The sequence below is a fragment of the Bos indicus genome, chromosome 5 (genome assembly GCF_029378745.1).
Source record: "Bos indicus isolate NIAB-ARS_2022 breed Sahiwal x Tharparkar chromosome 5, NIAB-ARS_B.indTharparkar_mat_pri_1.0, whole genome shotgun sequence".
Lineage (NCBI taxonomy): Eukaryota > Metazoa > Chordata > Mammalia > Artiodactyla > Bovidae > Bos > Bos indicus.
The window spans coordinates 24,166,499-24,182,752 of record NC_091764.1 but is presented as its reverse complement, the minus strand read 5'-3'; the positions used below and the strand labels follow the sequence as shown (position 1 = coordinate 24,182,752).

The 16,254-nt window shown below is 39.9% G+C and overlaps 1 protein-coding gene across 2 annotated transcripts in view; it reads left to right on the top strand.

The window, feature by feature from the left end:
- Positions 1–16,254, top strand: part of CEP83 (centrosomal protein 83) — a 146,817-nt gene that overhangs the window by 122,890 nt on the left and 7,673 nt on the right. For both annotated transcript variants that reach the window (XM_070788948.1, XM_070788949.1), the window contains one exon: positions 822–951. In XM_070788948.1, the coding sequence (XP_070645049.1) occupies positions 822–951 (130 nt within the window). The remainder of the gene's footprint in view (positions 1–821; positions 952–16,254) is intronic.

Sequence of the window (16,254 nt, the reverse complement as noted above, 5' to 3'; positions counted from 1 at the left end):
GACACCTGATGCAAAGAGCTGACTCATTGGAAAAGACCCTGATGCTGGGAAAGATTGAGGGCAGGAGGAGAAGGGGATGACAGAGGATGAGATGGTTGGATGGCATCACCGACTTAATAATGGACATGGGTTTGGGTGGACTCCGGGAGTTGGTGATGGACAGGGAGGCCTGGTGTGCTGCAGTTCATGGGGTTGCAAAGAGTTGGACACGACTGAGCAACTGAACTGAATGCATATATATGGAATCTAGAAAAATGGTATTGAAGGGCAACAATGGAGAAACAGACATGGAGAACAGGCTTATCGACATGGGGAGAGGGGAGGAGAGAATGCGATGTATGGAAAGAGTAACATGGAAACTTACATTACCATATGTAAAATAGATAGCCAACAGTAATTTTCTGTATGGCTCAGGAAACTCAAACAGGGCCTCTGTATCAACCTAGAGAGGTTGGATGGGGAGGGAGATGGGAGGGAGGTTCAAAACTGGGGGGATATATATATATACCTATGGCTGAGTCATGTTTAGGTTTGACAGAAAACAACAAAATTCTGTAAAGCAATTATCGTTCATTTAAAAAATAAAAAGATTTTTATGAAGAATAAATGATGTAGTACATGTACTCTTTTAATAAGCACAGTTGCTGGCTCATAGGAAACAGTCACTAATGGTGGTGTTAGGAAATAATGTGGTCATGCAAGAATGCCTGTGTTGGATAAGGAAGAAGGTGGTGAAGAAGGAGGTAGTGAGTTTGACTATACTTGTGGTAATATCTGTTTAATTCTAAGGGTTAATAGGTTTTGCATACATTCTCTGACAGGGCATTGGAAGAGAAGCAAATACAATGGTTGGAAGAAAAACATAAGCTTCATGAACGTATCACTGACAGAGAAGAAAAGTATAATCAAGCTAAGGAGAAATTGCAGCGAGCTGCAATTGCCCAAAAAAAGGCAAGTGGTTCTTATTAAATTATTTCTGTAGAGTAAAAATGTAACTCTTTTAGGAGAATATAATACATAATTAAAACAGACTTTAGTGGTATGTTAAGTTTGATATTTAAACATGACATTTTGCTGTCAACTTTGCAAAGATAAATTGGGAACATGCAAACTACTCAACAAGTTTATTTCAAAATATGTGTACAAGTCAGTTTTCCAGAACCCACATACGTTTTTCCACAGAAATGGTAGTTTTCATTGATAGTTTCTAGACCAGCCCATACAAGGCTCATATAACTCATTCTTCACTTACAGTGTGATTAGGTCTGTTTCAGCTGTGCTTAACCAGTTCTTGTAACATTGTTTTTGTGGTTCCAATACTTTTTTGTTTCCAACTCAGGAATATAGGAGCAAGTATCTCCTTACCCAGCAGAAGGAACTAGGACTCCCCTGGCTTCTGAAACACCTGTGATAGTTCCCACACTCATGATCTTTTTAAAACTTCATCTTTGCAGGCATATTTTCTCCAGAACCTAAAAACTTAGTCCAGGGCATCATGGAAATAATGTAACCAGGTGATTCATCTAAGTCAGTGGTTTTTACAACAGCAGACCCAAGGAATGCAGCGTAGCCCCATTAATAACCATAGCTCACTATGGCAGCAATTCAGCAGTTATTTTCAGCAAGATTGGCACATGTATGTTGGGTGAAGGGGAACGTAGTAAAAAAAAAAAAATCCCATAAATGAATTGTTATGTCTTCATTTCATAAGTTCCCTTAGTACTGACTTTGGTGTGAGAAATTGAGAAGGTCTAAAGTGAGAGGAAGGTACTTCAAGACATATACAGACTGGTATCTTAATGTCTATATGTTTATTGGTAAGTGTAGTTGTTCATATTTGCTTAAGAGAACTGTATATCATTTACATATTCTGAATTTGGAAATAAAGGACGCAGTTCCTAGTGACTTGTTTATGTTATTAGATATAACTGCCAAATTTGTCCTGATAGTTGGAGTGACAACATGAGAAACCTAAACGTTGTTACTTCCCCACTTTCTTGGTTTATAAATACTGCATTTCTCTTTTTTGTATGCTAAAAGTAGTGTAACAGTGAGATTATAAAACACTACTTAACTATATAGGAATACCAGTGTTTTATACTCAGATATAAATACTTATGTTGTTTCATTGTTTTTTCCTGAGTCTGTCACTTCTCTTTCTCTTTCCTTCTGTCCATATAAGTACTGAGCAGTGTATGGGTATTGATGGTGTTTTAGTGAAGTTATTTTACGGCTTGGGATGATCTCAGAAATCCTACTTATGCCTCTGTGTATTGTTTGAAGCCTAAAAGCATCTGAAGCCAGATTTTAGCTGGAAATCATTAGAAATTACAAGGGCTGATTTTATCTTTCACAGAAAAACTTTTATGTTGAGGCTTTAGAGGTAAGTATCTTAGAGATCAGATTCTAATTATTGAGGTTAGGTTGGGTTGACTTCCTTTGGTGCAAAAGTGACATCCAGTGGTGACAGAGATTATCAACTAGTCATAGGTATACCTGAAAGAGGGGAGAAGGTGGTGTTTTAAGAAACTTGCAAAATAACCTTGGATCAGTATTGACCTAGGATGAATGTTTTTCCTACTGAAATAACTGCCAAAAGATGCGTATGAATATAGTAAATACCTATTTTACTTTTAAAAATGTAATCTGTGGATTATGATTTTAAGTTGTAGAAAGTTGTTAATTCAGTAAATAATTACGACCCAGAGCTGTCCCATCATGTGGAACACTACCCTGTAGGCTTACAACTGTACCTCAATTAAAGGGAAAAAACAGACAATACATGTGACATGGAAATACAGTCAAAAGTATATAAGTGTATGTAATTTTAGGGCTGGGAGATCTTAGTATTCAGATAGATTTTTGCAGATTAGGAAACTGAAGTGGTAGGTAGCCAAGATCACTTGACTAGTTAGGAATGCCATGACTGAAACCTACATCTTTCTATTCTTAATTCTGTGTTTTTTCTGCGTTGTTACTCTTTTCATTTCCCCCTTTCTTTGATTCCAGATACTCTACTGCTCAATTGTAGCCATAATGCACACATGAGTCTTATTTCTTGTGGCAAAACAGTCACTATAAAATTAATTTCTTTAACTCAGACCCTTTTCCCATTCAAATTATTGTTTCTGTATGAAAACTTTGGCTTATAAGATAACATAAAGAGGATTCGTAAAATTGCAGCAGACTTTTAAAATTTCTTTAGATGACAAAAGTCACAACTTTCTTATGTGGTAAGATTTAAAACAGGTCAAATATGTATTAACTCTAGAGCAGAAATCATAATCCTTTAGAGTTACTTCCCTGTGAGAGGTTCTTATAACTGGGGAGTAGCAGCTTGATCTTTTTCCTACAGGCTAGGTGAGATGGCTCACTGCCATCTGACTGTGTTCGTTTACAACTCCAACCTCTTTAAGCACAAAGCTTATATCCTTTCTGGTAAGTGACATTACACGAAGATGTAACGACAGTGTGTAATGATATTTTGTTGATTTGTTTGGAAAAGCTTGACCAGGTGTCTTGAGTTGGAATGCCCTTCTGTACCTAATGACTTCCCTGTATGTTTTCCTCACACATTCTTAAAGTGTGAGTATGAAGAGCAATCTCTTGGTAAGAGGACAATGATTTGTGCTTTTCCCTTTGAGGCACTTGAAATAACTTGTGATTTTTATTCTGAGGTATATGTCTTTGAAATAATTCTTAGTTAGAGGTTATGAATGGTTTAGAAAAAGAAATGAACCATAGTCTTAAAGTTGTAAAATATCTATTGAATGTGTTTTGTGGCCTGGCATTATGTTATACACTGAGCAGAACATAGAAGCCATGATTAATTCCTCCTTTTTGACCATATAATCTAATTGGAGAAATAAAATAACATCCAATACCTAAAGAATCTATTAGTCACTTCCATGTGATCTGTATGAACACTAAAATTTGAGAACCACTCTCCTAGAGAGAAGAAAGCTTGAAGACAGACTAGTTAGAAAGCTATTACAATAATCTTAAAATGACGTAAGAGGTCTGGAATTTGGGCTTGCAGTATAGAATGAAGGTGAAGGATGACTCCTAAAAGTATTCCAAAAGAAAAAAAATGACAGACTATTACAGTGCTAAATAAGAAAAAGGAAAATAGGAAGTATTTTAGCTATGAGAGGATATAAGAGGAGTTACCATAATGAAATAAAGAGCATGTGTCAGTTGAGTACAAAGAGAAGATGTATTTGACTAAACACATGTCCAGTATAAACTGATAACAGTGCATCCATGTAGACAAGTCCTGGACTCTTAAGATATTGTGTAGGTAACCAGAAACAATGGAACAAAGCATAAAGATCAGTAGTTCAGATTAAAGTATAATTAGATCCTTCAAAGTTGGGGAATGGCTGAAAAATAAAAGGACTATGAACTAAGTTGACTGATAAAGTAGCTGATTTAGTAGAGGAATGGTCAGATGGTCATAGAGGTAGAATCTATAGTATGTTGTTATATAAGCCACAGGAAAGAAAGATATCAAAGATAAATGCTCATGATTGTTGAAAAGAGTCCATTGAATTTGGCTAGAATGTGATAAAAGGAAAATTTTAGCTTTGATTCTTGCATCAATATCTTTTGATTTGTCTTATACTCTTTTGTGTTGTAATGTTTATAACACTAAGGCATCCATTTGATTATCCTGTGATTGTATCAGACTAAAATAAAAATTAAAACCATTTCTTACAGCTACTCTCCCCTCTGGACTCTGATTTCTTTCAGTGGAGCACCATTCTTCCAATCAGTTATGCTTCAAACCTGTGATTCATCCTGAGGACTCCTTTTCCCAAATCTACTCAATCCTTGTATTAGTTTTCTAGGGTTGCTATAACTAATTACTACAAATTATGTGGCGTAAAGCAACAGAAATGTATAATGTTATAGTTCTAAAGTTAGAAGTCCAAAACCAAGGTGTCCATAGGGCCATGCTCCCTCTAGGGGCTCTGGGGTAAGGGTCTGCTCCATGCCTCTCTCCCAGCTGCTGGTGGATGGTGCCTCTGACTTCACATGGTGGTCTCTCTGTGCATCTGTCTGTGTGTCCAAATTTCTCCCTTTTTATAAGAACACAAGTCAATATTGGATTCAGGGCCTACTCTCATCTTAACTCTACCCTTTTTTAAAAATAAGGCCACTCTGGAGTGTTTTCCAGCACCAAGAACCAATTACCTAATTTTCTGTACACCAGCTGGGCATCTGACTGTTCAGTTGAATTCTGACGCCGCATCAGCTCCCGCAGACTGAAGGGCTCCATCTCATAGACTGCCCGCATGCTAGCTGCCGGGTTCTCAGCCCTCTGCACTGCTGACCGAGAGCTGTTAATCGGGGTCCCTGTAAAACCCCTGCCCAGGTTCTATGGAAACACTTAATTCATATTTACTGGTTTATTATAATATGACTCAGGAATAGCCAAATAGAAGAGATGTGTACGGCAAGGTATAGAAGGGGTGGGATGTGCCACCCTCCTAGCAAATCAGTGTACTCACTGTGCTGAAGGCTTTCCAGGTGTCCTTGTTAAGGGTTTTTATAGGTGTTGGTCTCAGTACCCCCCCTCCCAGAAGTTGAGAATGGGAGGTGGGAGTAGGGCTGAAAATTCCTACCTTCTTACCACTTGGTTTTTCTAGTGACTAGTACTATTTTAAGACTATCTAGGGATCGCACCCCAAGTTAACTCATTAGTATTAACTCAGATATGGTTCAAAAGGGCTGATTATGAATAGCAAAAGATGCTTCTGTCACTCAAGAAATTCCACGAGTTTTAGGAGCTCTCTGCCAGTAACCCAGGAAAAAGACCAAATACGTTTCTTTTTATATCACAGTTACATTCTGAGTAAACGTAAGTATTATGGAGACACTCATCTAGAGCCTATGAATTCTTCCTTTATAATATATCTCACATTTTGCCCACCTCATTTCTTTTTATTCCTATTGCTAACATCTGAGCTCAGACTCTTCTCTACACAGTTTCTCTGTATTCATTTAGTCAGTTTAGTCAACAAATTTATTGAGAACCTGCTATATGCTACGTATTGTTTTATTTGCAGGCATATACAAATAAAGACTGTACTAAGGAGCTTATATGATAGTGGATGGGAGACATGGGGTAAAGAAACAAACACATATCAGGTGAAGATGTGTGCTAAGAGGAAAACTAGTGGAGATAGAGGGTGCTGGTTTATACAGGTGATCAGGCAAGGCTCTGATAAAGTAACATTGTGCAGAGACCTGGAGGAAAGAAGGGAGAGGCCATCTTTTGTTTGTAGGAAAAGAATGTTCCAGAGGGAATAGAAAGTAAAAGATGGAGGCAGGAGTCGACTTGGTATGTTGAAAGAATACAAGAAGGGAGACCTGATTAGCTGGAATGGAGAGAAGTAGGAGGAGGCTGGGTAATGTTGGGGCTTTTTTTTTTTTACATTTTATTCTGAATAATAGGAACACACTAGAGAGTTTTGAATTGAGACATGATATAATCTGAATTATATTTTAAGAGAATTTCTGCCTGTTGTGTAAGTGGGGCAAAGAGGACTCAGGAAGACCACTTTTCTGTGTCCAGATGGGAGCTGTAGAGAACTAGTAGTAGGCTGATGGTAGGATTCTGGATACATTTTTAAAGGTGGAGCTTACAGTGTTTATAGGGTATTACGGAGATGTATCAAAGGTGACTGAAATGGTGGGCTTGAGTACCTGGTTAAAGTAGAATTGCTGTTTACTGACATGGGAAAGACCTTGGATAGGACAGATTCAGGGGTAAAACAGAGATGCCCCCTTTGGACACATTAACTCTTTGAAATGCCCACTAGACTTCCAAGTGAAGACATTTAAGTATTCTTGTGAATACATCAATCAGGACTTCAGGGAATAGCACTGGGCTGGAGATAAAGATTTGGGGCTCAAATGGGAAAGACTAGGGATCTCTTCAAGAAAATCAGAGATACCAAAGGAACATTTCATGCAGAGATGAGCTCGATAAAGGACAGAAATGGTATGGACCTAACAGAAGCAGAAGATATTAAGAAGAGATGGCAAGAATACACAGAAGAACTGTACAAAAAAGATCTTCACGACCCAGATAATCACGATGGTGTTATCACTGACCTAGAGCCAGACATCCTGGAATGTGAAGTCAAGTGGGCCTTAGAAAGCATCACTACAAACAAAGCTAGTGGAGGTAATGGAATTCCAGTTGAGCTATTCCAAATCCTGAAAGAGGATGCTGTGAAAGTGCTGCACTCAATATGCCAGCAAATTTGGAAAACTCAGCAGTGGCCACAGGACTAGAAAACGTCAGTTTTCATTCCAATCCCAAAGAAAGGCAATGCCAAAGAATGCTCAAACTACCGCACAATTGCATTCATCTCACACACTAGTAAAGTAATGCTCAAAATTCTCCAAGCCAGGCTTCAGCAATATGTGAACCGTGAACTTCCTGATGTTCAAGCTGGTTTTCGAAAAGGCAGAGGAACCAGAGATCAAATTGCCAACATCCGCTGGATCATAGAAAAAGCAAGAGAGTTCCAGAAAAATATCTATTTCTGCTTTATTGACTATGCCAAAGCCTTTGACTGTGTGGATCACAATAAACTGTGGAAAATTCTGAAAGAGATGGGAATACCAGACCACCTGATCTGCCTCTTGAGAAATTTGTATGCACGTCAGGAAGCAACAATTAGAACTGGACATGGAACAATAGACTGGTTCCAAATAGGAAAAGGAGTTTGTCAAGGCTGTATATTGTCACCCTGTTTATTTAACTTATATGCAGAGTACATCATGAGAAAGGCTGGACTGGAGGAAACACAGACTGGAATCAAGATTGCCAGGAGAAATATCAATAACCTCAGATATGCAGATGACACCACCCTTACGGCAGAAAGTGAAGAGGAACTCAAAAGCCTCTTGATGAAAGTGAAAGTGGAGAATGAAAAAGTTGGCTTAAAGCTCAGCATTTAGAAAACGAAGATCATGGCATCCGGTCCCACCACTTCATGGGAAATAGATGGGGAAACAGTGGAAACAGCATCAGACTTTATTTTTCTGGGCTCCAAAATCACTACAGATGGTGACTGCAGCCAGGAAATTAAAAGACGCTTCCTCCTTGGAAGGAAAGTTATGACCAACCTAGATAGCATGTTCAAAAGCAGAGACATTACTTTGCCAACAAAGGTTCGTCTAGTCAAGGCTATGGTTTTTCCTGTGGTCATGTATGGATGTGAGAGTTGGACTGTGAAGAAGGCTGAATGCCGAAGAATTGATGCTTTTGAACTGTGGTGTTGGAGAAGACTCTTGAGAGTCCCTTGGACTGCAAGGAGATCCAACCAGTCCATTCTGAAGGAGACCAGCCCTGGGATTTCTTTGGAAGGAGTGATGCTGAAGCTGAAACTCCAATACTTTGGCCGCCTCATGCGAAGAGTTGACTCATTGGAAAAGACTCTGATGCTGGGAGGGATTGGGGGCAGGAGGAGAAGAGGACGACAGAGGATGAGATGGCTGGATGGCATCACCGACTCCATGGACGTGAGTCTGAGTGAACTCCAGGAGTTGGTGATGAACAGGGAGGCCTGGCGTGCTGTGATTCATGGGGTCGCAAAGAGTCGAACACGACTGAGCAACTGATCTGATCGGATCTGAATGTGTAAATCAGAGAAGGCAATGGCACCCTACTCCAGTACTCTTGCCTGGAAAATCCCATGGATGGAGGAGCCTGGTAGGCTGTAGTCCATGGGGTCCCTAAGAGTCGGACACGACTGAGTGACTTCACTTTCACTTTTCACTTTCATACATTGGAGAAGGAAATGGCAACCCACTCCAGTGTTCTTGCCTGGAGAATCCCAGGGACAGAGGAGCCTAGTGGGCTGCTGTGTATAGGGTCACACAGAGTTGGACACGACTGAAGCAACTTAGCAGTAGCAGCAATATGTAAATGTATTGAAAGCAGTGGGACTAAATGAGGTCACCTGGAAAGTGAAGAAAGACAGAAAAGAACAGGTTTGAGGATTGAGTTTTGAGGAATTCCAAACTTTAGAAGTTGGGAAGTTAAGGCAGAGTGGCCAGTATGATAGGAAAAGAACCAATAAAGTATTGGATGCCAAGTGAAGAAAAATGCTTCAAGAATAATTAGCCGTGTCAAATGACATTCATCAGATCGGATCAGTTGCTCAGTCATGTCTGACTCTTTGCAACCCCATGGACTGCAGCACACCAGGTTTCTCTATCACCAACTCCCAGAGCCTATTCAAACTCATGTCCATCACATCGGTGATGCCATCCAGCCATCTCATCCTCTGTCATCCCCTTCTCCCACCTTCAGTCTTTCCCAGCATCAGGGTCTTTTCCAGTGAGTCAGTTCTTTGCATCAGATGACCAAAGTATTGGTGCTTCAGCTTCAGCATCAGTCCTTCCAATGAATAGGATGGACTGGTTGGATCTCCTTGCAGTCCAAGGGACTCTCAAGAGTCTTCTCCAACACCACAGTTCAAAAGCATCAATTCTAAAAAAAAAAAAAAAAACAAAACCCAAAAGCATCAATTCTTCGGTGCTCAGCTTTCTTCATAGTCCAACTCACACATCCATACATGACTACTGGAAAAACCATAGCTTTGACAAGATGGACCTTTGTCAGTAAAGTAATGTCTGCTTTTTAATAAGCTGTCTAGGTTTGTCATAGCTTTTCTTCCAAGGAGCAAGTGTCCTTTAATTTCATGGCTGTAGTCACCATCTGCAGTGATTTTGGAGCCCAAGAAAATAAAGTCTGTTACTGTTGCCACTGTTTCTCCATCTTCTTGCCATGAAGTGATGGGACTGGATGCCATGATCTTAGTTTTGAGTTATAAATGTTGAGTTATAAGCCAGCTTTTTCACTCTCCTCTTTCACTTTCATCAAGAGGCTCTTTAGTGTCAATGAAAAATTAATCAGTCGATATAAGAAAGAATTGTAAAATATTTGAGACAAATTTGAGGATTATAATTGAAGAGCATCTCAGAAAGCTTTGAGAGCTGTTTCCCCCATTAGAAGTCAAGATGCAGTTTATTTAAGTTTTTTTTGAGACTGAGGGCTGTACATTAAATGACATATTATTGACAGTTTACACAATCCAGAATTAAGCACCATTGTTGTATGGGTCGTGTGACCCTTTACGAGATCAAGAGAGAATGTTATCTTTCAAGGAGTTGTCTTGTTGATGCCAGGACAATGTTGCCATTTATGGTTGAGCAGATACTCCTGCTGATGGGGGAGATTTGGTCAGTGCATAATGACAGATGCACAGTGAGAGGAGAGGAGGCCAAAGGCAGAGAAGAATTTTTATGTTTAAGTTTTTCTTGTCTTCCCATAATGTGAACTTTATTTCACAATGGTAAGATGATAAAATAGTAAGATGAAGACAGATTTTCTTTGGCTATGTGAGTATTAAAAAGAAAACTAAAGGAAAACAATGGGAAGGACTAGAGATCTCTTCAAGAAAATGAGAGACACCAAGGGAACATTTCATGCAAAGCTGGGCACAGTAAAGGACAGAAATGATACGAACCTAACAGAACCAGAAGGTATTAAGAGTTGGCAAGAATACACAGAAGAACTATACAAAAAAGATCTTAATAATCTGGATAACCATGATGGTGTGATCTTTCACCTAGAACCATATATCCTGGAGTCAAGTGGGCCATAGGAAGCATCACTACAAACAAAGCTAGTGATGTGCTTAGTCGCTCAGTCATGTCCAACTCTGTAACCTCCATGGACTGTAGTGCACCAGGCTTCTCTATCCATGGGTATTCTCTAGGCAAGAATAAGTGTAAGTGTGTTAATTGCTCAGTCATGCCCAACTCTTTGTGACTGCAGCCCACCAGGCTCCTCTGTCCATGAGATTTTCCAGGCAAGGATACTGGAGTGGGTTGCTATTTCCTTCTCCAGGGAATCTTCCCAATTCAGGGATTGAACATGGGTCTCCTGCACTGCAGGCAGATTCTTTACCTACTGAACTACAAGGGAAGCAGCTTGCTGTGCCTTCCTCCAGGGGAGTTTCCCAACCCAAGGACCGAACTCATGTCTCCCGCATTGCAGGCAGATTCTTTACTGTCTGAGCCACCAGGGAAGCCCAATTCCAGCTGAGCTATTTCAAATCCTAAAAGATGATGCTGTGAAAGTGCTACACTCAGTATGCCAGCAAATTTGGAAATCTCAACAGTGGCTGTAGGACTGGAAAAGGTTTCATTCCAGTTCCAAAGAAGGGCATTGCCAAAGAATGTTCAAACTACTGCACAATTATACTCATCTCACCCACTAGTAAGGTCATGTTCAAAATGCCTGAAGCTAGGTTTCAATAGTACATGAACCAAGAACTTCCAGATGTTCAAGCTGGATTTAGAAAAGGCAGAGGAACCAGAGATCAAATTGCCAACATCTGTTGGATCATTGAAAAACCAAGGGACTTCCAGAAAACATCTGTTTCTGGTTCATTGACTACACTAAAGCCTTTGACTGTGGATCACAACAAACTGGAAAATCCTTCAAGAGATTGGAATACTGGATCACCTTACCTGCCTCCTGAGAAGATTGTATGCAAGTTCAGAAGCAACAGTTAGAACTGAATATGGAACGACAGACTGGTTCAAAATTGGGAAAGGAGTGCATCACGGCTGTATTTTATCACCCTGTTTATTTAACTTATATGCAGAGTACATCATGCAAAATGCTGGGCTGGATAAAGCTCAAGCTGAAATCAAGATTGCTGGGAGAAATATCAATAACCTCAGATATACAGATGACACCACCCTTATGGCAGAATGCAAAGAGGAACTAAAGAGCCTCTTGATGAAGGTGAAAGGAGAGTGAAAAAACTGGCTTAAAACTCACCATTCAAAAAACTAAGATCACGGCATCCCATCCCATCACTTCATGGCAAATAGATGGGGAAACAGTGGAAACAGTGACAGACTATTTTGGGGGGCTCCAAAATCACTGCAGATGGTGCTTGCAGCCATGAAATTAAAAGACACTTGCTCCTTGGAAGAAAAGCTGTGACAAACCTAGATAGCATATTAAAAAGCAGAGACATTACTTTGCCAACAAAGGTCCATCTTGTCAAAGCTATGGTTTTTCCAGTGGTCATGTTCCAGTGGTCATGATGAGAGAGTTGAACCATAAAGAAGGCTGAGCACCCAAGAATTGATGCTTTCGAATTGTGGTGTCGGAGAAGACTTCTGAGAGTCCCTTGGACAGCAAGGAGATCAAACCAGTCCATCCTTAAGGAAATCAACCCTGAATATTCATTGGAAGGACTGATGCTGAAGCTAAAGCACCAATACTTTGGTCACCTGATGCTGGAAAAGATAGACGACAGGAGGAGAAGGGGACGACAGAGGATGAGATGGTTGGATAGCATCACTGATTCAATGGGACATGAGTTTAAACAAGCTCCAGGAGATGATGAAGGACAGGGAAGCCTGGCGTGCTGCAGTCCATGGGGTCACAAAAAGTTGGACACAATTGAGCGACTGAACAACAACCTTGTGATTATTGGTGGTGGCTTTGTCCAGAGTTGTTCCTGTGGAATAGTAGCTATGCAGGTCTGATTGAAGTAGAACATAGTTTGTCCAAGGATTTTTGTTGTGAAGAACAGAGAACTGGGGTAAGATAGCTCAGATTGTGGGAGCAAAGGCTTCTTTTAAGAAGAAATTATAGGATGGTTCAGTTGCAGGGGGAAAACTGATAATGCGGGAGAAAGAGGGCAGATGAAGGGACGATGTGTTTTAGTAGGCAGAAGGGCATTAGATTCAGTTCAGAGGGGGAAGGGATTGGGACACAGTCTCTGTTGTAACTGGAAAGACGACAAAATATTTAGTTGTAAATTCCTGATAAATTGATGGATGTAATGGGAATGTGTGGAAATTCTCTACTGATTGCTGCTATTTTCTCAATGTGAAAAAGAATCTGGGTCACCAGCTCAGACTGTGAAGAGTGGAGGTCTAACAGATTTGAGGAGAGACAAGAAGTTGTGAAAGAATATAAGAGTTTGGGAGAGTGTTGGATTAGGGGAATTAGTAGAAATCCCAGGTACCTTCTGGGGCCCATTAGATGCTGTTTAGTCACTCAGTCATGACTGACTCACTGGGACCCCATGGACTATAGCCTGCCAGCCTCCTCTGTCCTTCGGATTTCCCAGCCAAGAATAGTGGAGTAGGTTGCTATTTTCTTCTCCAGGGGATTGTCCTGACTCAGGGATTGAACCCATGTCTCCTGCTTGGCTGATGGATTCTTTACCACTGAGCCACCTGGGAATCCCCATTTGAAGTTAGTGCTGGTTAATTTAAGTTGAGACCAGTCAGCATAATTTTGTGTATGTGTGAGTGCATGTGTACATGCCAGCTATATTTCAGTTGCTGTAGGTTCAACTGTGCAGTCAGTAGAGTCATATTTAACTAAGGTCAGTTTCTCCAGGTGAGTTTGAAGATGGAGACTTAAGTCAAGATAATGAAGGATCTATGAGGAAATTAAGATAACGTTAGAGTCTAAGGCATGCATTGAGTCTACTAGTCAACCAGCCATGCAGCTCTTGTATAACATTCCAGCTCAGTTCCTGGCAAAGAAGAGTGCTCAGTAAATGGCTGTTTGTTTTTACAGTGATGAGGATAGCAGTGTCATGACTCCTGTCTTCAAGAAGCTTATCTTAAGAGGCAAACTTCAGGGTCCATCTTTTATACTGATGCCATATTAATCTTTTCAAAACAATGGTTTTACCCATCAGTCCACTGTAGGAAAACCTTCAGGGGAATCCACATTCTTATAGAATTACAGATTCTTCTTATTCTTATCCTTTCTAAAAAGCTTTTTCTCATGTTTTTGTCCTTATTGATTGGAGTTCCCTCAGAAATCCCTACAGTTTGTATTACCTATGATTAAAATAGGGCCCAATTAAGTGGGCACTCTGTATATGTGTGTGTATATTAAGTATACATACTTGGTTAAGATTTTATGAAAGTGAAAAATTGCTGCAGTTTAAATGAGCAGTAAAAATGGAGAAGTATAACTAGATTTTAAGATTAAAGTTTTATATAATCATATAATAATGAAGTATTAAGCATTTCCATCTTTAACATGTCTGCTGATAGTTGAACTAAAATACCTAAAAGGAGCATATGCTTTTGATAATAACAGACTAGGAAATATGTGGATCAGCTCTCCACATGAGAACTAGAAGAAGCAGACAAAATATCTTTAAAAATATCCCCGTGAAGGGCAGTGAAGAATTAAGAGGCCAAGGTCCTGGAGAGATAGAAACCTAGAGAGGGGAGCACGGCATTTGGCTGCTTTTCCCTTAGAGGAGACTGCCAGTTCTAGAAGAGAGAGCTGAGAAGTGAAGCAAAGCTTTTGACAACCTCATAGGGGAACAAAAATCGGAGTTCAGAATCTGCTAGAGAGAGGGTCTCAGGTCTGAGTCCACCACTAGTGCTTTGGGTTGATATTGTGAAGGAATATACATACCCCTGGACTAAGAGTGAGCTGAAAATAGCTTGGTCCTTGCAGGTATTGAAGCACAGCTTCAGATGATCTGTCCTTAAACTAGATTAAATTAACCCCTATTTGTTAGTGTTCCTAGCTGCCTGCCAGAAACAAGTATAAATCTTTTCTAAGGGAAACTAACATTGTAGGCTTCAAGTTACTTCCTCAGGTTTTAAATTATAATATCTATCCCTAAATAAAAAATAAACATAGACATCACTGCACATTTTTTGGAATGACTAAAATCCAAAACACTGACAGTATCAACTACTGGTAAGGATATGGAACAGTAGGAATTTTAATTTATTACTGGTGGGATTGTAAAATGATACAGCCATTTTGGAAGATCCTTTGGCAATTTCCTACAAAGCTGAAATAGTCTGGCCATACAGTCCAGCAGTCACACTCCTAAGTATATATTCAAATGAGTTGAAGACTTACGTTCTCACACACACGCACAACCCTGTGCACAAACATTTATAGCAGCTTTGTTCATTATTGCCAGAAGTTGGAAGCTAGAAATATGTCCTTAAGTAGGTGCATGGTTAAAAAAAACTTTGCTATATCCACACAAGAGAATATTATTATTATTCTTATATTATCTCTTATATACACAAGGGAATATTATTCAGTGATAAAAAGGAAATGAGCTATTAAGCCATGCAGAGATATGGAGGAACCTTAAATGCAACCTTACTAAATGAAAAGAGCTGGTCTGAAAAGGCTGTTTACTATGTGATTTCAAATACATGACGTTCTAGAAAAGGCATGGAGAAGGCAATGGCACCCCACTCCAGTACTCTTGCCTGGAAAATCCCATGGACGGAGGAGTCTGGTAGACTGCAGTCCATGGGGTCGCTAGGAGTCAGACACGACTGTATAACTTTCAAGTAGACAACCTGAGAGACTTCACTTTTACTTTTCACTTTCATGCATTGGAGAAGGAAATGGCAAGCCACTCCAGTGTTCTTGCCTGGAGAATCCCAGGGTCGGGGGAGCCTGGTGGGCTGCCGTCTCTGGGGTCGCACAGAGTCAGACATGACTGAAGCGACTTAGCAGCAGTAGCAGGAGAAAAGGCAAAACTATGGAGACAGAAAAAATATCAATGGTTGCCAGTCTTTGTGAGGTTAGGGAGTAGGGATAAACAGGTAGAGCACAGGGGATTTTTATGGCAGTGAAACTTTGTATGATGCTACAGTAGTGGACATGACTGAACAATTAACACACACAGTAGTGGATACATAACATTATGCGTGTGATGGAACCATAGAACTGAACAGCACAGAGGATGACAGTGAAAACTGTGGACCTCAGTTAATAATAATGTATCAACATGGGTTCATCAGTTTTAACAAATTTCTATTAATAATGGTTTAAAAATAGCTGCATGAGGAAATTACACTGAAAATCAAGAGAAGTAACAACCAATGTAAGCAAACCCCCCACAGGGGATCCAAGTAATGGAGTTATCAGACATAGACTTTAAAAGTACCATGTTAAAAAAAAGTAAATAAAAGTACCATGTTGTGTATGCTCCAGAATAAGTGCTTGAGAATTGCACCAGAAAACTAGAAGACATTTCTTTAAATGGCGAGTTGAGAACTAAAAAACACTGAATTAACTGAATTACGAACTCTGTGGGTAGATTTAGCAGAAATCAATGAAGAGAAAGTATACAATAGAGAAAATTTAACTTGCCAAGGCTGGTCAATCTGAAAAGATGGTGATAA